The 21,634-nt window shown below is 40.4% G+C and overlaps 5 protein-coding genes and 1 non-coding gene across 12 annotated transcripts; 4 read left to right on the plus strand and 2 right to left on the minus strand.

The window, feature by feature from the left end:
• Positions 1-348: 348 nt before the first annotated feature.
• On the minus strand, positions 349-4,695 carry LOC129597964 (sex peptide receptor-like). Of its 5 annotated transcripts, XM_055495677.1 has the most exons (6): positions 4,581-4,695; positions 4,080-4,447; positions 3,350-3,608; positions 2,776-2,916; positions 1,390-1,633; positions 349-1,270 (listed from the first exon to the last, which is right to left on the minus strand). In XM_055495677.1, exons 3-6 carry the CDS (start codon positions 3,601-3,603, stop codon positions 731-733), a joined length of 1,179 nt encoding a protein of 392 aa, XP_055351652.1. In that variant the 5' UTR covers positions 3,604-3,608; positions 4,080-4,447; positions 4,581-4,695; the 3' UTR covers positions 349-730. The 5 variants fall into 5 exon arrangements, with proteins under 5 accessions (XP_055351652.1, XP_055351654.1, XP_055351651.1 ...); XM_055495679.1 differs by lacking the exon at positions 4,581-4,695 and having other exon boundaries at positions 4,127-4,572; XM_055495676.1 differs by lacking the exon at positions 4,581-4,695 and having other exon boundaries at positions 4,080-4,571.
• A 2,521-nt stretch (positions 4,696-7,216) lies between these two features.
• On the plus strand, positions 7,217-9,677 carry LOC129597958 (nucleosome assembly protein 1-like 1-A). Of its 2 annotated transcripts, none has more exons than XM_055495667.1 (4): positions 7,217-7,487; positions 7,541-7,604; positions 8,064-8,564; positions 8,802-9,677. In XM_055495667.1, exons 3-4 carry the CDS (start codon positions 8,076-8,078, stop codon positions 9,393-9,395), a joined length of 1,083 nt encoding a protein of 360 aa, XP_055351642.1. In that variant the 5' UTR covers positions 7,217-7,487; positions 7,541-7,604; positions 8,064-8,075; the 3' UTR covers positions 9,396-9,677. The 2 variants fall into 2 exon arrangements, with proteins under 2 accessions (XP_055351642.1, XP_055351644.1); XM_055495669.1 differs by having other exon boundaries at positions 7,571-7,604.
• A 1,376-nt stretch (positions 9,678-11,053) lies between these two features.
• On the plus strand, positions 11,054-14,053 carry LOC129597950 (prolyl 4-hydroxylase subunit alpha-1-like). Its single transcript, XM_055495656.1, has 5 exons — positions 11,054-11,538; positions 11,611-11,762; positions 12,203-12,792; positions 13,027-13,268; positions 13,361-14,053. The coding sequence occupies exons 1-5, from the start codon at positions 11,357-11,359 to the stop codon at positions 13,836-13,838; spliced, it is 1,644 nt and encodes a 547-aa protein (XP_055351631.1). The 5' UTR covers positions 11,054-11,356; the 3' UTR covers positions 13,839-14,053.
• Positions 13,937-17,032, minus strand: LOC129597951 (trans-1,2-dihydrobenzene-1,2-diol dehydrogenase-like). Of its 2 annotated transcripts, XM_055495658.1 has the most exons (8): positions 16,858-17,032; positions 16,669-16,751; positions 16,308-16,450; positions 16,002-16,113; positions 15,218-15,381; positions 14,825-15,086; positions 14,586-14,710; positions 13,937-14,447 (listed from the first exon to the last, which is right to left on the minus strand). In XM_055495658.1, the coding sequence occupies exons 3-8, from the start codon at positions 16,398-16,400 to the stop codon at positions 14,127-14,129; spliced, it is 1,077 nt and encodes a 358-aa protein (XP_055351633.1). In that variant the 5' UTR covers positions 16,401-16,450; positions 16,669-16,751; positions 16,858-17,032; the 3' UTR covers positions 13,937-14,126. The 2 variants fall into 2 exon arrangements, with proteins under 2 accessions (XP_055351633.1, XP_055351632.1); XM_055495657.1 differs by lacking the exons at positions 16,669-16,751; positions 16,858-17,032 and having other exon boundaries at positions 16,308-16,613.
• Positions 17,033-17,244: 212 nt separating this feature from the next.
• On the plus strand, positions 17,245-18,855 carry LOC129597952 (rRNA-processing protein UTP23 homolog). The gene is made up of 3 exons (XM_055495659.1): positions 17,245-17,633; positions 17,740-17,885; positions 18,164-18,855. Exons 1-3 carry the CDS (start codon positions 17,417-17,419, stop codon positions 18,578-18,580), a joined length of 780 nt encoding a protein of 259 aa, XP_055351634.1. The 5' UTR covers positions 17,245-17,416; the 3' UTR covers positions 18,581-18,855.
• Positions 18,856-19,174: 319 nt separating this feature from the next.
• Trnae-uuc (transfer RNA glutamic acid (anticodon UUC)) lies at positions 19,175-19,246 on the plus strand. The gene has a single exon. It is a non-coding gene; the product is annotated as a tRNA-Glu (tRNA).
• The last annotated feature ends 2,388 nt before the right edge of the window (positions 19,247-21,634 follow it).

Here is a 21,634-nt window from a genome sequence, read left to right on the forward strand (position 1 = left end):
GTTATAGGAAGTGTAATAATATCCTGATTTCCTGTATCGAATCCCGGGAAACATTGATGATTAAACCCGAAATACTTACAATGTCATTTAGCTTGTGAGCATACGGCAATACTAGTTCAGAGCTACAACTTCTTATTGCAAAGCACCAGTTTACTGTATAACTCAGCATAAGTACTCGTGCAACTAATATTTTTCTAAAGCCTTGTATTACTTCAAATATTTGTATTTACTGCATTCAGAGTCATAAAGATAGGTACGTAGCAGCTGTGACCAAACACCTCTTTTCTAATATTAAAGGTCAGCACTCCGAAATAAAGTTTTTAACCCCCTTTACTTAGTAAGCTTAAGTTCTATTCGTATTTTTATTGAACATATAAGATATTCTCACATCAGATTTTGTTCTAGGTGCAGAGAAAAAACTAGAAAGTGGGTTAAATCATGCGGCAGGATAATTAGAAGCATTTTTATTACGGTACGCGCATAGAAATCAGAAAGGTATGAAAGGTCAATAAAAGAGCAGTGATCACAAGATCGGGACTTATGGACTAGCTGCGATGCAGTAGATTCTGACGACATGATCCTTGAGATTAGCCGGAATTACCCTCGGCATATTTATAAGTCAATCCGATGGCTATAAAATTTACAATTTGATTGCTGGGATTGCGTCGGCGCCTGGTATGTGCGTACATGTATCTACTCTCCGCGGCGACAATGCCGTTCCAGTGTACGGTTACGCCTCATCCGGCTCGTGCTCAAAAGCTCCATAGATGTCGGCGCGCGGCGTTAAGAATAACGGCGCTGTTGACTTATCCGACAAGCGGGAATGTCGACGTGATCCATCGGGATCGAGCGGCTGGCCGGTCTTCATGCCGTTACGCTGCTGCATACGGCAAATGTAGTAAACACTTTGACGAAATCTCCGGTCCACACTGCAGTAGACAAGGAAATTGCATGAATAATTCACATTAAGGAGAAAATTGAGCACAGGAGCTGCTAGGCGTTTCACGGAAACCGGCACTGGTCGGACGCAGGATTTTTCCAGCAAATGGATAATGTTATAGGCAAACACGGGCATTTGTGTGATGAGAAAGAGTATAACAACTCCACCAAGTAAAATTAGCGCATTGTTTTCCGGTCTCGTGGGAATTTCACTACGGTCAGCGTATGCTAACAGTTCTTTCTGTTGAAATCGTCGCATCTTCAAGATTTCACGCAACAACATGGCATTGAGGATCAGAATAATGAGGAAAGTAATCATCTGGAGTAACGCCTGAAAGGAGCAGCAATAGTGAATAATATAATTGCCTTTAATACTATTCTAGCAATTTTCTTATTTGTGGCATATCAATAATTAATAACTAACGACATTTTGCTGTTGCGCACACGTACAATGCCCCAGGTGTACACTTTGTTCCAGTACGAGAGGAAATCTGGCCGATTCGGCGCTGAGCCGGTACCGCGGTAGTTGATATAAAACCAATAGTAATCCACTAAACGGTGGGTGGCTAACAAAATGGCGGCCATTATTGTACCGGATATGCTGATGCGGCACTGGCGAAGATGATCATTAACCTTATGCTGCAATGGATATTTTATCGCCAAGAATCGTTCCGCACTGAAAGCAATTATCAGCCTGCAAAAAGGACAATTTAAAGTCCCTATATGTGAGACATAATTGCATAGCCGCGTCGACGTCAACGGAAATTAGAATTTGGGGGGTGATTTAAAACTCTGATGGGAAATCGTGTTCTACGCAGAGTAAAATTATAATTCCAGCAGGCGGTAATAAAAACAGAATAAGAACTGCAACACTGACGTTAATGTTACATTTGTATCAAATAAAATGACAAGTAAATAGTGGTGGGGGATATGCATTTTAAGTTTGTAGTAATTTATGACGATAAAAAATCAAGTCGTCCACATCTTAAATTTCTTGGAAGCAAAATTTATGGGCGCACTATCAAGTTTACCACGAAATACTGCGCATGAATGTTGCAACAAACAGAATTTTATGGATTCATTTGAGAGGAAAGAAATCTTGGGTTACATGCAACAAGCAAGCAAAGATCTCGTATAAATGCACAAAGTGGCATCAATGTATCGGTGGCAGTGGTTGCATATCTTGCTTTGAGTTTGGATACACTGCAAGTCTGCAACGGACAACGGCCATAGTCTCCGCAGTTATTTTTATTTGTTACCCGGGTACCTTATTCTACATGAATGGGATAACTTCTACGAATTGTTACACCACAAAGACACTATTAAACACTACACTATTCAAAAAAAACTGCAATGCAGAAACTTTAATGATGCACCAGAAGAAGTTAGTTAAGTTCTTGTAAAAAAGATCGGTCCACTTGGAAATATTTGTTACGGTTGACAAAGATATGTTACATAACGATGAAAAAGATGTAAAATAACATAACGATGTGACATAGGGTAATGTTTCATTTAACATTTTAACACTGGCAGACAAAAAATAAACGAATCGGGTCAGCGTATTGATAACCGCAACAATTAGGCACAGTTCTTCAAATACGAGTATACTTTTATAGCAGCATTTGCCATTCAATGACAGAAACATCCTTCTAAATACGAGTATTTGCGTATTTTCGTTTGTACTATCGAATTATGTATATAGGCCTAATGTGATAGAAACAATACGATATGGGTATTAGTACAAGGATATTAATTGAATGGCTTATATGGAAAAATTCTCCAACATTTCGTACTCTGCAAAAGAAACAGCTGTAGAAAAAGGAAGTGGAGGCCTACCAGGATGAAACAATTGCCGCCGACTCCTGAAAGAAATAGCCAACTCCGCGCACTCGTCCGAGCATGGTTTGTATTTCCGGTCGCGGATGTCCGTGAATTTCGCCATCAAAATTTGAAATATAGGAAAACAGCCCACTCCACCTACATAGTAGGTTAGAAAAAAATTCAGTTTAACTTATTTATGTAATATAGCCCACAGCGTAATTTAATATGAACAGCATAAATGAGCACTATCACTAGCTAAAGGCAAATAGATACAGTATTTAGAATCTACCAGAGAGCTATAAATATGTGATGAATCCAGTGTTGTCTCGTTGTCGAGGCGCTGGTAATTGTAGTGCATTTCAATATTTTAAAGGTCATCCATCGACAGATATCGGTATTGTAACTTATTAAAGGAAGGCCATCAGGCTTGCAGCGCCCAGAAATGTAAAGTAATGTGCAACCATTTCGAGCTTATATTCGCATTATTGTTATCGCATTATTGTTATCGCTCGTTATCGAATATTCTCAAGAAATTCTAGCATTTTTAAACAAAGTAAACTTCGAACGCTGTCTAAACTCAGGTACTTACATGAAGATCATATCCGATGCAGCGATTGTTATCAAATATACATTCTTTGTTCCATTAGGCCGTTCCCGCTTGAGAATGATCATGTTCATCAAGTTTCCGATCGTTGCTGCCATTAACAAAATGGGATACGTGTATAAATCCAAATAGCGAATAACATGCCGTCCAGTATTTGTCTTTGGGATGACTTCCAGAGGCCATCCACAAGAAGACAAAATAATGGGTGAAGAATTATTCATCCTTAAAAGTGTCGACATTGCATCTACAACCAAAAGCTTTGATTGACTTAAGATGCTCTGCACAAGCGAATCAGAACTCATGTCTTACTTATTTATTTGCTAAACATGATTTATGTGGCATTAAGTTGTTTTTAAATATTTTTGATTATTAAATCAAAGGATTTGCAAATTTGTGTAATACTAATCTTACTCGTAGTGTCAACAATGCCATTCTTTTCGCAGATATAGACATACTGCAGTAAGTAAACAAGAAAAAATTACAAAAACTAGCGCAAATCAAAAATAGAGCGCAGCGATTTGTTACGCTCGATTGGATCGCTTAAAGTGTTGATCCAAATACCGTATCATACAGGAATATTGCCGCCATAAAGAACGCTCGGCGGCATATTAGAAGCTTATATATACGACGCTTATAAGCACTCCGCAAATGGGGATGCTGTTAAAAATATCATGTGCAACAGTTATCTGATTGTATGAAAAAGGTTATTAAGTACCGTATGCCCACGTTCGACGCACACGTCCCACGAACGATTCCGCTCACCGGATGGATGCTTTTATCCGGCACCAAACCAAGTTGTATCCAGCAATATCAGCACAATGCTAGGAACACGTCAGCGCTGGACGTGATCTAGGGGCTTCCGCACAACATAATAGAACTAATCAGATTAATTTGATCCATATATGGTTCCTCATAGAATATCCAGATGAACATGACTTCCAATGCCGACAATAATCATATCAATACATATTAGTCAAATATGAGGAAAACATCCTGCTGAATGGGTTCGGCACAATATATAGTCCAGTCCAAATGCATCACAATAAGAAAACGCAGACTGTATCACACGATAGGGCTTTTCCGCTGAAACGATGACACTATCATGCCTGGGTAAAATATTAATGGAAACCTTACAAGACACACAGGAAAAGTCAACCTTGTGCACTTGCATTAACCGTTTTCGCTTGCAACGACCGGAAATGCAGCTTGAACTTACTTTACGACTTGTCACATTCATTCGACCTGCATTAGCCGGCAGATTCTGAGACCGCTGAATCACAGAGACTTACGAAGAAAGTTAATGTAAGAGGGCCGGGATCCTAATGGAAGTGGCTGAAATTTTCGGCTGCACAGCAGGATGTGTCAGGAAGGTTGGTGGGAGTAGTTTGGCTAAATATGCTCTCATCATGTCCATTACACACGGCAATTGCAAAATCACTAGAGCGGGTCCAACTTTCGAATTCAGCAGATCAATCAGGAAATGGTCTGGACTCTGTTCCGTCAATTAATTCCACAACATTTGGGACAACAACAAACATTAAACAACATTTAGTGTAGTTCTCATGGGAAAAACCGCGACTTGTGAGTTGTTAACATATGTAAACACATGAATTCGAAAGCTCGAAATTTACAGTATATAATTGTATCACCATTAATTGAGTAATCGCCCTTTTTTTATAAATTGTTGAAATACAGATACTTTATATACTACGGTAGTAGAACTGCCGGCAAAATTACAGAGGCATTATATTGTATGTACGAACAGTGTCGCAGGAATCGCAGGAAAAAACGGCGGCAAAAACTGCAACCGGCGGCGGCAAAAACTGCAACCGTACGCAACGAAAACGGAGTTCTGGAAAATGTATACGCTTCTTACCAGTTGTTAACGCATACTTCGTACGCATGAAAATCTTACAATTAGTTAATATGCAAAATTATAACAAAAACCCACACTCTTTTTACCAGAGGTTTTCGCTTAAATTGAAGTTTTTACTAAAGTTTACTATAAGTATAGATATCCTATTCGTTCAGTAGTGTTTTCGTTATTCAAAATTTTATTTGTCATGGCCAGTTGAGATCAAATCGACAGTTACGAAATATAAACTTGAGTACAGTTATCGGTATCACAGCTCCAGCCTCCAAAGCCCACACAAATATAAAACAAATTTGATTTTACATGCTGTTAATTAGTATACAGCATTTGCGTGCGACGCAAAATACGTACAACATTTCGAATGTCGAAAAAAACAATTTTGTCGCCATCACACAAAAAAGACAAACGCGTATTTTGTACTTCAAATTTACAAACGGCAAACAAAACAGAGAACCCTTTTCCCTTTCTACATCGCATGCAGCAGCAGAATGGTCAAGCTGGACACATTGTCGACAGCGTTACTTGTTGTAAACGGTGTAATAATCAGTAGTGTAGATGCCATCTCTGGAGTTAACCAGAGGTCCGCCAGCGATGCGACCAGAAGGAGCGGTTTGCGAATTTCCGTCTGTAGTGCGTTGTCCGGTCATGTTTCGTCCTTTGCCGAAATGCAGCGTTGATTTAGCTAGTCAGTAACAAATGATCACGCAGATAAGTGACAATAATGCCGCCGTTTACCCGCTGCGATATAAACACAAATATTAGCACAATCAGGCTTTCAAAAGGTCAAGTCAACTGTACGATCAGAGTATTGTGAGATGCATTGTAGTCGACTGTCCGTATATATGTGCCAGAAGCTTTGGTTAAAACCAAAATTATTTTGCGGAAGCCGAACCTTCCGGCAAATTTGTAAAGCTATAAATCTTCCAAAATTCTGTCGATTAGTCAAACTGTTACACATTACGCATCGTCACATGGCCGGCATTCCGTCCACAAATGTGTGAAATATGGCGGGTCAATCACTGTCTAGCGTATTACTATGTGCCCGCAGGATACGACGTTACAATGGACAAAATTTTGTTAACCAGACAAACGATTACAAATACCAATAAAACAACTTGATGGATACATCCGGCGGGCATGTTTCGTCAGAGAACCTTGTCAGGTTGCGCTTTCCGGATATAGCATCGCTCAAACTAATGCAGAAATGCGTTAAAATGGCGTCCTCACATCAGCTGTCCATACGACCTTTTCGCAGCGTTAGTCATTGTGTGTGCGCGACAACGGCCGGTAAACCATAATGAATTATTGCTGAACGTGTTGCGTTTGATCGTTTGGAGGTGTGCTAACTAAACAAACTACGTAAAATAATAAAACGTGCGTAAACCAGTAAAATGTTCATTCACAAAAAATCAACACAGACAGCCCGCGCTTAGGGTAGCTGCTTTGTGCACCATCACTGCCCATTCTTGCCGCATTCTACCTATGATGCACAGGGCGTCAATCATTTTAGCGTTCTTCTTTAATCGATTTGTTAATTTTACGGAAAAAAAGTTTCTTATATTAAAGTTTCTGTTGTGAGTAAGCACGCGTATAGTAAAAATTTTTTTCGTGGATGCTTCATGCTACCATGCAATTGAATTCTTTTATCTGTTTAAACAGTTTAATAACACAATCATTCTCGTATAATATACCACAAAAGTAACATCCGATACAAAGGGCTAATCAGGAAACGAGCGCAGGAATTTATATTGATAATGTAATGGCACAAGTTAGACTGCTAAAAATTTAAAAAAGTATTATTATGATAAGTTAAAACTTAAAACCTAGTGTAAGTACTGTACTCGTATTTTAACCATTAACGAAAAGGTGTTAAACCGGCACGCTATCACGGCTGCAAAGTGCCTTACGGGACAAGCGCCTAGCAACATTTGAGCACCCTTGCATCGCATCGCAGAAATACCATAGAACTTTGCTTTCGTGTTGCATGTTTTGCAAAAATTTGTCTGTACGCGGCGTGCCCGTTATTCATTATCCGTAAGCTCTTCGTAACAGACTAACAGTGCTCACCATTATTTCCAGACGGGATTTGTCTCTACCGAGTGCAACGTGCCTCTTGAAAGTCGAAATATTACAATTATTTTGGTCTCGATAACGGAGATCTTAGCGTTTTCACTTTGCACTGGATTATCACTTTTTTTCAGTTTTTGGAGACACAATCGAGGGTGATACGTCAGGAAGTAATCCAAACTGGTATGGTCACTATTAACCATCTAAACGTTTATTTAAAACACTTCCGGTTTCAGAGAATTCGAATTCGTGGGTGTGGTAAATAGGTAATTACCTATTTGGAAGTTCCGAGGAAAGCTGGTACGTACAGTAAATTAGACGATGACCTCTTGCTCACCAGTCTGCAGCCTGCGTCATAATTAATTTCTGCTAACATACAGTAGTACTGAAACGGAAACAATTTATAATGGTCAGTTTTAAAATGTTGAAGGCGACTTTCGTAGCGCAAAAATTACGAATTTCAACCTTCATATGAGTTTTTATTTAATTTTATAGATATATATATGATACTAAGTACTGTACTTAACGTGTGTCACGGTGTGTATATCGTACGAGTAACTCCTAGCTTCCCGTAAATCACAAAGGTTAGCTGACGATATCGACTTCGGTCTTTCCGTCTAGACTGGAATAGGCAATATAGAGGCACAGCGAACAGCAAATAAAATTTTAAAAAACAAAACTGCATTGAAACAGGTGGCGAGCTACTGTAACTGTCAAACTTTTGCAGCACTGATAATCGACGATTGTTAATCGTTACAGATACAATCCACAATGCCCCGCACGGCAACCGCTTCCACAGCAAATTTGCACGTTGCTGGCCCATCGACCAGTAAGCCAATCATGGAATCCAAGCTCCGTCATGACGCCGGCGATGTATCGGACACATCCGAAAAAACCAGCAGCATCACCTCCGGCAACCCGGGAGGCAGTATCGCTGAAAACGAAAAATATCCCGAAAACATCCACAAATGCATTAACGCACTGCGCAATCTGCACATGGAAGCGCGTCGTAAGGAAGTGGAGAGCCAGGTAGCCGCCTTCCGTCTGGAGGCTGACACGTACCGCAGTCTGGATAAAGTGTGGAAGAAGCGCGCGGAATTCATCGCCGGCAAAGCGGTCCCGACGGAGCAAGAATCCAAATTCTCCTTAACAGATAAGGATATCAAACCGGATACTTCACCGGACGATGGACAGAAAGGCATTCCGAAATTCTGGATGGTTGTGCTGAATTATGCCGCCCATACCGCCGACATGATCCAGGTACTCATACTCTCAAAGCGAAGAAAAACAATACATAAAAGAAGAAACAAAAAGTCAGAAACCAGAATGATATATGAAATCGATCAAAGAAGAAAAATTAAGACATCTGACGCGCAGAAATCTTCCATTTTGTAAGGTCATAGGCTCATAGCGCACTTTTTATACTGCCCATACGATGATGTTGGCTTGACTGGATACTGTTTTTGCCCATGTGATGATATTGACATGATATTGCAGCCGCATGATATCGCGGTGCTGGAGTTTCTCAAGGATGTCCGCATTGAATACAAAGATAAGCCGTTGGGATTTGGTATTGCCTTCGAGTTTGCGCCCAATCCGTTCTTCGGCAATACGGTGTTGACCCGTTCGTACGAGTACGATACGAACCTGACACCGACACAGCTGTACACATCCAATGGACTGATGCCGACATCAACGGCCGGCTGCAAGATCACCTGGAAGGAAGGAAAGGATGTGACCAAGAAATCCGCCAGCGGGGATGGTATGAAGGGGTCCAAGAAGGTGGATTCGTTTTTCGATTTCTTCACGCCGGGCATCACCGATCTGAGTAAGATTGGGCAGATGCTGGCGGAGGAGGACAGCGAGGATTTGATGGAGAAGGCGGAGCAGGCAGGTGTGGATTATGAGATCGCTACCGGGTTGCGGCTGCGTGTTGTGCCCCGGGCGTTGCTATTTTACACCGGGGAAGCGGATGCCGAAGGAGTGGATGACAGCGACTTCTCGGAAGATTACAGTTATGCAGGGGATACGGATGAGGAAAGTGGCCGAAAGCAGCAGGACGACAGTGAAGCAGAGGACAATCAAGAATAAACGGGAAAATCATTTTCAGTACCGCGCTACTCGTATTGCGCACCATGAGGATTTGATTTGTTCGGTTAAATTTAGATTTTTTTTTGCAGATTAGTCTTTGCTCTGCTATTGTTCAACTTACAATAAATTTATTGTTATTGCTCAGTGAACTGAATTACGATAATATTATAGCAATTATAATTATTATAGTTTTGGCATCAGTACTGTATGTTCATAATGTTCTTATCAAATGTTCTCTCTGCAAGTGCTCATCTGGACTGTATATATAAATTCTAAGTTTTGCGCGAATGAAATACGTAGCAGCAAATCCATAATAATTTTGTTTGCATGATATATTATTACCAATACCTGCGCCCTACGAATACTACTTACTAAAATCAGATTAAGTACTTTAATCTCAATGCTAAAATTATGGTCTTGACTTCTGATCATCGTGAAATACTAGTACCGTAGCACCAGCATGATATGAGTACAGTACTTACGTGCTAATATAAGTACTCGAAAAGTACTTGTACAGGTACTGTGCTTTAAAGTGCTTCTGTTTTCTTTGACCATAATAATATTATTGTAAAAAATCCATGTATTATACTTGTGCGCCGACGTTTTATTAATATCTACATATTATATTAAAAATTGTTATACATGCCGCTGCCGCAGGATGTTTTACGACTGACTGACTCATCGGTCCCACGTTACAGTAAAGAATAGGAATTAAAATCTTGTGATATCCACATTTCAGTTATGAATCTTATGATGTATTATGTTTAAAAGATGATGGTCACGCGAACTGTTATTAAGTCATGACAAATATGGTCTTAATCTTGGCAAAACGAATTTCAGTAATTTGTTTTTTGGGTTCAAATCGATGAGTAACCGCGCTAACGGCAATTGTTTTGCAAAAGCCTGGCGGCTGCATGATAAGTACTCGTATATACATAATTGTACTACTTGCCATAAGTACTTATTGTACAATTTGTACTGTATCTGTAGCCGTGGTCTGTTAACCATTAAAAAGAAATTAAGAATGTCGTTTAAATAATAAAATGCGCGCGTTGAATTAAATGCTTCTTGTTATTCTACATTGGTTTTTAAAAGCTGTATTGCTTTCCTAGCTATTGAACTTTGCAAACTGATCGATGTAAATATTGTGTAAACCTTTCTCAGACATCTAAACGGGCTAACAGTAAACTGCTAGATCTAAATGTTAGTACCGTTTCTTAAAATTCAGGAAAGGGGAAATAACAACTTCTCAGCAGAATCGATGGCCTCTTACCATTATATCTCATTAAATAAGAGTGATCTTTTTACATCCTTTAAATAAACGAAGTATCTACTGCACAATACTAGTACTCGTGCTTATGCAGACGTTATGGTTAGCTGTTACTGTTAGCTTGTTAATTATCTTGTATGTCTAATGTTAGCCTTATTTTAATTTTCACTAATGTTTTGAAAGCGGTATTGCAGGAGTTTTGTACTCGAACCCAAAAACGACAGGTGAAAAAAACCGGGCAACATCATAATTAAATTTTTTGATGGAAATGCAAGATGATACTGCGAGCGAGCGAGATTCAACAGTGCCAGAATTGTAATCACTGGCCGCCTTGCCCGCCTAAAGGCGTATCCTAACATCACTGACCGAGTGACGTTTCAGCCATATCCGTTCCGGCATATGTGCAGTGCAAATATTATTTGACTTTATTTTTAACTGTTTGGAACGAGTCCAGCTACAGTATCGCTTCATTTCCCTGTGTACTTAAAATATCTACCCACAAATCTAGAGCAGCCTAGACACTGCTGTAATAAACGGAAAGATGCAGAATTGGAGATTCTCCTTTCCTCGTCGTCTAGGATGTACATGCGTGAGCGAAGGAACTGCAGAACTGCTGCCTGATCATCCGATCAGCTTGAAAACCTTTGGAAAGGTTTCTGCTCCTGCGGTCGCTTATTAACCTTGAATCACGATGCATGCCAATCAGGTTTTGATTGTCTTATGTATTTTGTATTCATCCCTGAGAAGGGGTTCGGCCGAAGTATTTACGGCCATCGCAGATTTGGAGAAACTGCTGGAAAATGAGCGTCTGGTGGTGGACACTCTGGAGAGATTCTTGGATGAAGAAGAACAACGTATGGACCAGATACGAAAGTAATGACTTGGAAAAAAACTATTTACTGTACGGTATCCTTTTGGTGAAGCCAAATGGTTTGTGACTTCCAGATACACGACAGAATTGAAGAACATCTATGCCACCGCCAATGATAATCTGGAAAAGTTCATTGCTCATCCTGTGAATGTGTACCTTTTCGTCAAAAAACTCACTCTGGACTGGAAGCAAGCAGAGGATTTGTTAAACCAGGCTTTGGGCCGAGGTGGGCAAAACTTACCAGTTTGCTAGAAATAGGACGCTTTCAAGTTTAACATAAAAAATTAACAAAACATTAAGATGGCATTAACATAACATTAAAAAAAATTAACATAACAGTAACGGATTAACGTAACATTAACATAACATTTTAACTTAAAAGGGATGATACTTTGAAGTTTTAACTTCTAACATAAAAAGTTATTCTGTACGTATAGCCACACAAAAAAAAACGAAAATTCTTAATTTTCACCAGTCAGTCTTACGATCCCACTCATATTGCGGCTAGTACTGTAATGTATTGTACAGCTGTACAGTGTTTATACAATACGGAAATGTTTAAATATAAACGGTGACTGAACTGGGACGCATTTTTCAATAAAGGCAAAAAATCTGTTACTCTATATTTACAATTTGCAGTGCAGAATACAGCGTGGTATTTTACAGTTTACCTTGAGGACATATATGGTATCCGAAGTGATTCAAATTATCCCATCCCCACCGATGAAGATCTGAACGGAGTGGCTGTGGCTTTATCTCGACTGCAAGATACTTACCGCATAGACTCTGAAGCTATTGCGGAAGGGCGAATTAAAGGTGTCGCTAAATCCCCGAGTTTAACGGCCTTGGAGTGCTTCGAATTGGGAAAAGTTTTCTACAATTTCAAAGACTATGATCACTCGATGGAATGGATGCGAACAGCGTTGCACCGAATGAATGAATACTTCATGATAAATGAAACTTTCAGCAGAGCGGATGTTTTGGAGTATTTGGCGTTTAGTAGCTATTTGAAGGGAGAACTGAACGATGCAGTACGCTTCACTAGAGACATTCTAGATGTCCAGCCTTCACACGAACGAGCTCAGAATAATTTGTGGCACTATAATCAAGAGATGGCGCTGTTGAATTCCGGAAGAAAGAAAGGAGACGATGGGAATACCGTCGCGACAAAAAAACAGTTAATCGAAAAGAAGTCTGATAAATGGGCGGATGAAAGGCGGACGTATGAGATTTTGTGTCGTGGAGAAAAGCAGTTTGTAAGTGTGAATCTATAGCGTTTAACGAACAAATCGATATTAAAGAATAAGACCGTGATGAGTTGGAGAAATTTGTTTGGGTTACCGGTTTACCTACTTTGTACGAGTGGTTGTTTGATAATAATACTTTATGTTGTTTGCAAATCAACATCAACATCAACATGTTTGATTGGCTCAGGGAAACGCTTACTAAAAAATTAATTTTCTTTAACATTTTTGTGGTTTTTGTTGCAGAAACCTTCAGTTGACAAGCATTTGAATTGCTTTTTCACAGCGAACGACCCTTATTTATTCGTGCAGCCGGTGAAAAGCGAATTGGTGCACAAAGATCCAGATGTTATTATTTACCATGATGTCATATCAGATCGGGAAATTGGAGTTATCAAATCTCTTGCCGTGCCGAGATTACAGAGGGCCACTGTGCAGAATGCTGTGACTGGCGAACTGGAAACCGCACATTACAGAATAAGCAAAAGGTGAGGGTCAGCAAAATTTTATCGGTTACGATTAAAAATGTAAATAACAGTGTGCCTGCTAATAAATAGCTTTGTGACTTTGTCCATTATAGCGCTTGGTTGAAAAGCACAGACGATCCAGTGATAGATCGTGTTAATAAGCGCATTGCTGCCATCACTGGACTGGACACTGATTACGCAGAGGAGCTGCAAATCGCTAACTACGGCATCGGTGGACATTATGAGCCGCATTTTGATTTCGCCCGCAAAGCGGAAACAAAAGTTTTCACTAGCCTTGGCATGGGTAATCGCGTGGCCACAATGCTGTTCTATATGTCAGATGTGGAAGCCGGTGGAGCTACGGTATTCCCCAAACTTAATTTGGCGTTGTGGCCGAAGAAGGGGTCCGCTGCATTCTGGTATAATCTCCACAAAAACGGTGAGGGCGATGTCAGAACGCGACATGCGGCGTGCCCCGTATTGTCCGGTGTGAAATGGGTTTCCAATAAATGGATTCATGAGTACGGACAGGAATGGCATAGACCGTGTGAATTGGAACCGGATGGTTACGAACCAGAAGAGATGTATTAACGTGGTGTTTGGGCTAACATGACTGCTATTTTGATCTTTTATGTTGTTCCTTGCGTAGCGCATTTCTTAAGATTGATTTTGCTCTGCTGCTAATGTGATCTGTTCCTGTTCTTTTATTGTTTTACTGGTTAATTTTTTATGAACGGTTCAAAAGTGAACACAGATTGTTAAGACAGTTTACACTAAATGGGTGAATGAACATCATAATTCGAAAAGCATGCAGCTCGAAGAGTCGCGGTACAAGATCGATAAAAAAATCAAGTATAAGCAATATTTATGTCAAACGATTTACTGGGGATGAGTAGTAGGTGCACCTTGCCCAACATACAATTCATCGTAACTGAGACCAATGGCTTTTTTGATGCGATCCTCAATCGTAGCCAAGACGATGCTTTCTTGGTGGGTAAACAACGGGCTTTCCAGCAATCCTTTCTGAATGCACTGGTAGACTTCCTGGGCTTCGTACGTCATACCTTCGCCGTGGGGATACTCCAGTTTATGCTCCACTTTGGGCAGAGGGAAATTGTATTTCTGCTGTCGTTCATCCTTGTCAATTTCTTTAACTTCTGTCACAACCATATCGGTTGGGCTCCAAAAGGGATGTTTCACCTGCAAATAGAATTTTATGAAACTGATGTACAACTAGAACGGTATGAATTTCCTGGCCCTAGCTACGCTACACTAAACAGTACCATGTGCATAAACTGATTAGTATTACGACTCAATTATGAGTTTTTAGTTGTATACCGTGATGTATCCTTTTTCGCCGTAAAGTTTCAGCTCAGATGGGACTTTGGCAAAAAACGTCGTCGCAAATTGTGCCATTCTTCCATCCTTCCATTGTAATGTGACCGTAACGGACTGATCCACACCTAACCCCATCAATAACAATTATTTATTTGCAAAATGCAGTTTATGTCCAAAACAGCCGGTACGTCTAATCTAACAACTGCACATGCAGTGGCTTCATGAGATTCATGACCGACCTTCTTTGTTCATTATCGCACAGGCTTGTACATTTTCCGGCATTTCCGGTCCATAAGCTAATAAAATCGCCTGCGTGCAGTATCCACCGATGTCCATGAGACTTCCTCCGCCTAGTTCTTTCTTCACCAACCGCTGGGCAGACGGATTCTCGTCCATCTTAATGCCAAAAATCGCCGTGACCAGCTTCACTTCCCCAACGGATTTCGCCTTGATATCTTCGCGCAGTTGCTTGTACAGCGGAAAAAACCGGCTCCAGAATGCCTAAAAGGCCACAATGGTTAGTATTACTGTCCAGAAGGAAGACACGAAGTCACAAAACCAAATCTACTCATATGCTAGTTATCCATTTCAATTACCGTTGTGTAATTTCCTGATTGTAGTACAGAACTGACCTCTTGAAAAAATATTTTTTTCTGTTCCGCTAAAGCGATTAGTTCTTTTGTATGCTCCAACTTCAGCGTCAACGGCTTTTCGCACAGAATTCTTTTGTTATGATTCAAGAACATCTTGCAGATTTCGTAGTGATTCGGATTGATGGTCCCGATATACACCGTATCTGTAAACTGGGCCGATTAATCAATGCACTCACAATGAGCTGCAATTTGCAACATTCATGATCGCAAAAACTAATTACAGCTGATCCAACCGCAAGTTGACCGCAGAGCATTCACTGTCATCCACTAAATCTGATTAACTGAACGCGATCTGTTGTCTTATACAAAAAACTAATTGTGTTAAAAAACAAAATAATAACTGCTACAACTTGCTCGAATACGCTGCAACCTATTAATTTTTAAACTAATTTATTTGCCCAGTCGCAAGCCAATATTCATCCGTGCTCAGCTTGTAAGTAGACAATCCAAGCCATAAAAAGTATTACAGTAATACACTTGACTTTGTGATAGTGGTTGCAGAAGTCTGCTTTATTCAGCCACGTGGGTAGCAATGACATTTTACTGAGTTAATACGTAAAACGCAGTTAGGATAAATCATATTAACCTTAAAAATACTGTAATCATGAAAAGAAATGTAAAGCCGTAAAGTTTAAACTCTGAATCAACATACAAACTAAACGTGTAAGTACAATACAAAGTAGGTACATAATTACAATAAATACTTGTACGATACTAGTAATGTAGGAACTGTACACAGGGTAAACTTTTTAGGTGTCCATACCGACATCGGGGTCTGCCGCAAGTTCGGCGTAAGATCCATAATGCTTCTGGAATCCGAAATCATTGGCGAACGCTTTCGCTTTCTCTTTATCACTAGCAGCTGCTGCTACGAGCTAAAAATTGCAAACGTTAACACCGATTGTGAGGAATACCACTACACTGCAGCCACTTCCGCATGCGCCGAACAGTAATCAGTACAGAGTCTTCACACAGAAATAATTATTAGTGGTGTAAAATTCTGCCATAATGACAAGACTCAATTTTATTGGTCAATAAGCGCAAACGTTATGGTGTTAACCATAAATACCTGATGTTCTTCCCTTGGCAGACTCTGCAGACAAGAGGCAAAATCATTGCTAATTTCACCGCATCCCACCATTCCCCAACGTAACGGAGCCATGCTTTCCGCGAGCGTTCAGCCGTACGCGTTTCCCAGTGCAAACCAACTTCCTGATTTAAAAGATATAAGCAACTCACCGCTCGATGAAACAACAGAAATTATTGAACTGCTAATTATTGATTTAATAAACGTCGATTTGCAGCACTAACTTGTAAGTAAGTACTGTCTCAGGCTGTTTACGTTAGCGCGAGGTTGTAGTGTGGCATACAGATACATAACAACAGCTGCAAGACTTTTAACGCGGCGGTGAGCCTGGGAAAATTCCTACCGATAGTACAGATAGTCGCTACTATTTGTTTTCCTTCGGTATGTCTGGCAAGTTTTCCGCTGTCGCTCCACTTCACAAGAGATCTGCATAGGCCATAGAGTATATTGATCACAGCATTAGCTAAACGTCTTCTCTTATTTTGTTAGCCGCCGTAATTTACATCTCCGATATCACATGATAATAACTTACAAGAAATGATTTTTAACGAGGATCGAAATCGAATGGCAGCACGCACGGAGTCAGCACTGTGTTATCAATTAGTGCTACAGGTCGTGTTGTAACGAACAAATGTAACCCATTTAAGATTTTTGATGCCTAACCCTTTGTGGATTTATTAGGAAAAGGGTCATGATGACCATTGACCTCTATTAATTAATAACAATAATGATTATCAATAAGTACAATAACTTCCCGCAAGCGAAACAGTTGTGCGTTATACCACCGGTTACCGGCGCCCGGTAGAGAAAGCTGACAGTCATGCTTCCCAGCAACTGTCACCCGAGGTCGGTTGTCTGTATCACTAGCCCGTGCGAAGTGCGACGAAAAAAAACCGATTTAATATGTACTTATCAGATTTAGATTTAGTATCGTTCATCCTGAGTGGCATTGTGGCATCGGAACTAAATTAAAAATTTTAAATGAGTTGGTTTGAAAAGTTAAAGGACTGCCTAAGGACTTCTTCACTGCTCTAGTAGTAGTATGCAATTGAATTGGTCCCGTTTGGCAGGTCTTGAGTTGCGGACCTAAAATGCGAGGAAAACGCTACAAGAAAGCCCAAAAGTTTCTCTCATTCTACGAAACCAGTTTTGATTTCCGATCGCCTTTTCCTGTGCTAATCGATGGAACATTTTGTTTTCTCGCTTTGAAAATGAAAATCAACCTGCGGGAACAGTTACCGAAATATCTGGGAGCAGAATGCCAGTTGTTGACCACTACATGCTGCCTGCATGAAACCACGAACCTGGGTACGTCCGTACAGTCTACGGTCCCTTTGCATTGAATTCTTATCGCTGCATTTCTTATTGTTAAGTGACTACTCGTACATGTGTCGATCGGCTGTAATTTTTGTAGGTCCAGAGCTTCATGGTGCACTGTGTGTATTGAAGCAGTTCAGCCTTGCACCCTGTAATCACCAAGAGAAGCCTTTGCCAGCCAGTGCCTGCTTGGAAACACTAACAAGAGGCGGCAATACCGAGAAGTTCCTTATTGCCAGCCAGGTAGCCTTACGAATTCTGTTAGCAGATACCCGATAACGATAATTGCTGATACTTTATTTCGCTACAAATTTACTAGATCCCCTACCATATAGATCGGGTTATGAAAAAAAGCTAAAGCTGGCATAGGTTTTTTAACACTAAAAAACATTGTTAATAATACTTAACGTTTTGCATAGAAAAATATTGATCGAAATGGCTGTCATGGATCCGAAAAGATTGCATTCAAAAATATAAATTACAGCTTTGAGTAAGTAAGTATCCGAATTTTCTGTTGGTAGGATCTTGATCTCCAAGACAAACTGCGAAAGAAAGCAGGGGTGCCCATTCTCTATCTCCATCACCATTCTCTAACTCTGGAAAAGCCATCGGAAAAATCTCTCGAAGTGGCGCGAACGCGACAGAATGAGAAACTGGAACCGAGCGGCTATCAGAAGGATGTGATAGGCGAAATGAAAAAGAGGGAATTGGGCGAAACATCGGCCAGCCTTCCACCGAAAAGGAAACGCAAAGGACCGAAGCAGCCCAATCCTTTGTCGTGTAAAAAATCCAAGAAAGATAAATTAGTCAAATCCTTACAAGTGGAGATGAAGGTCGGCAAGAGTAAAGGACGGCGACGGCATAAGCGGATTAATATGTGTGATGCCCTGAAGAACATCCATGCAAAACTTGTTAAGCAAGCGGAAGCGAATTCATAAATTGCGGTGCGTTGAATGGGATAAAGTAATCATGAAGAGTTTTATTTCAAGACTGATTGGTTCTGGTTTCAGCAAAACGCTACTGTACTACAATAATAAAATTTATTGAGCCGCATTATTTGTTAAAGAGTATCTGTATAATACACTCGTTATGATTCGTTTCATAAGGTGAATACTTGATAGTATGCTCAATGTTGTAGCGGGAGTATCGAATGGCATCTGTTTCCTACACGCACTGTGTGACCATGAAAATTACGCCTTCTGATAGGTTGCATGCAGAATTTCGCAACTGACCGAAACTCGTCAAAATTCAATGATCCCCGGTTGTGCAGATATGTAGGCGATTGAAGTTAAAATTGTTCGAATGCCATTACATGCTCTCAAATCTCAACCCACACAGGATGTGAGCTCCGAAGTTATGAACACATGGATCAGCGCACAAAAATATGGTTGATTAAATCCGACCATAATAAGATTGCAAATCAGAAAGTCATAATGCGCGACTCTTGCACAAAAGATCTAATTGATAGATACGAAACCGCAGAGTTTATGGTAAGTCTGATCGGTGCACCTACCAATGATTACAACTGAAAATCCCATGTGGTCTAGTGGCTAGGATTCCGCGCTTTCACCGCGGCGGCCGGGGTTCGATTCCCCGCATGGGAAGCTTTTTTGCCTCAATTGGATGTTTGTTCAAGGGTGTTTATTGGCAGTCAGTTTTTTGGTGTTAAGAGAACCGTTTCTATCTACTTTAACCGAAAAGTTATTCTTTTTCGACCTATCAAACAAAACAAAAATAAAGTTTTGGAAAACATATAACGTGCGCAACCGTACGTTCAAGCATTCATGCAGCCGCACGGGATGCTGCAGATAAACGCTATAACTACAGTATTATTCTGGCAAGATTTATTACTTTAACTGTCTCAGAGCTAATTTAAACAAAATTAATAAGCCAATCAAAACCAAAGGTTTAGAAAAGGTACCGGAAGATATTGATGTAATTTACATTTGGCTCTTTCACCGCGCCGGTAATTTTGATGTGGTTTGAAAAACAATCACAGTTATTAATGTGAATTTGTGTTCGATAAAGCTTTAATACGGAAGTTTTGCTTTTGTCACTTTTGTTTTTATTGTGACAACAAGTTGTACAACATTATTACTGCACTGCACGCATACGTCAAGTATTATAGGGCTACAAATTAATGTATTATTGCGATCGTTTGCATTGAAAAAGTAATTGACGGGAAGAATATAGGGTTAACAATGAAGGCACAGAGCACTTCGTTGATTAAGCTGTAGATCGAAATTAAACTTTTGCTGTATTTTAATCTGTCGTATACTTATATAATCAAAAATTCTTTGGATAAAAAAATTCGGCTGGAATGAACTCTGTTGCAGAATTGTTATGCTGATCATGAAGCATTTGTGTAAACACCATTTGCTATTTGCAACTGCATAATGCTATTCAAACGGCGCATATAATCGATCATTTCACAACTACATACTGTGTATAATAATACATCGGGCTGAAATTGTTACGACAATCAAGTCAGATTCCGACTAAGGGTAGAGCTAATTACGCCCATATATAATTTTTTATCTCATCTAACATATAGATATAAGTATTCATATTGTGCAAGGTCACATCGGCATCTGATCACATCTTGGCATCAAAATTGGAAACTTAAATTAACAAACTTCAGTTAAAAACAAATACCTCCAAGGAATGCACAGGAGTTAACATAATGCAGATTACTAGAAGGACAAACCGCCATTTAGGAAACAGGCGTAGCTCGATTATGCATTTACTCGAGTCTCGGCAAAGTTCCATCAAATGCTACGAGTACGTGATCAACTGCTGTCCGGATCCATGCAGCGGTGCTAAGGTGATAGTCGCCACCCTATCATTAGTCCGGCTGTGTGCCTGGAGTAATATGCAGATTATTATATTTTGAATAAGTGTCCCGTGCATAAGGGAATCAGCCGTGATCCTCGTCAACTGTCGACACAGGTACCGGAGCATTGTGTTAAACATCGGATAATTGCTCCAGCACATACTGAACACGCAATGATAAGACACAGCAAAAAAGTCATCATCGATATCGACGTCGGGATACCATGCGGAATAGTAGTTCATCATCACACGTATACATCGTAATGCAGTCATCTGGTTAGATTGTCCTGATGGAAAAACCGTTTGATTGTATCTTGCAGGTGCAATACACGGCTAGCTGGCATGGCAATAAACCGGGATAAAAATGCCCAACCTTGACACATCTTTATTCCACTCAATCCCGGAAAGAACATTAATGACTGGCCATATATGCACTTGCACATCCACACACGCTGCAAGTTCAAGGCTCAAGCTGGCCAGACCAGACGCGGGGCAAGTACAACCGGCGCTCATAGGAAGCGTGTTCCCCTTTAGGCCTTTACCGGCACCCAACTGTCGATACTTGCCGGCGATGAAGGGCCTTATTTCACATGCATTTACCGGAAATTTGCTCTTTTCCGTAATATTCGAAACAACCGGATAGCCCAGGTTAAAGTAAAATGACTGAAATCGATTCACCACGCACTCTCACGTGTGAAACACTTTCCTCCGCGCCAAACGATAGAATACCTATACGGTATACCGACTATTGTGTGACAGGCGCATAATAATGCCGAATTGCACCCTTCAAGTGTATACCGACACACTGCATATGCTAGCCCAATAACATTCCGGCTGCCCGGGAAATTCACCGGCAACTCCCATTCGGGGATCCGAGTGCTATCCACGATAATCCATACCGCTTCGGCTTGTGTGACATTTTAAAATGCCCCACAACAGAGGCAATTCTGCACTTTACATTTTAACTTTCAAAAGGTGCATTGAAAATCAAAGCGGAAATTAGGTTATTTTTGGTTAACAACATATGCCGGTTATATACCATGCATGTTCGCCGGTGTCAGTGTTGCGCACCGGCGTATAAGCCGGCCTGTTATTGTGATGCAGTGAATTGGTGCTAAATGGTGTTATTATGCTGCAAAATGTCCCTTTGGGATGTTTAC

This window comes from Paramacrobiotus metropolitanus, unplaced genomic scaffold (genome assembly GCF_019649055.1).
Source record: "Paramacrobiotus metropolitanus isolate TYO unplaced genomic scaffold, Prichtersi_v1.0 Parri_scaffold0000112, whole genome shotgun sequence".
NCBI lineage: Eukaryota > Metazoa > Tardigrada > Eutardigrada > Parachela > Macrobiotidae > Paramacrobiotus > Paramacrobiotus metropolitanus.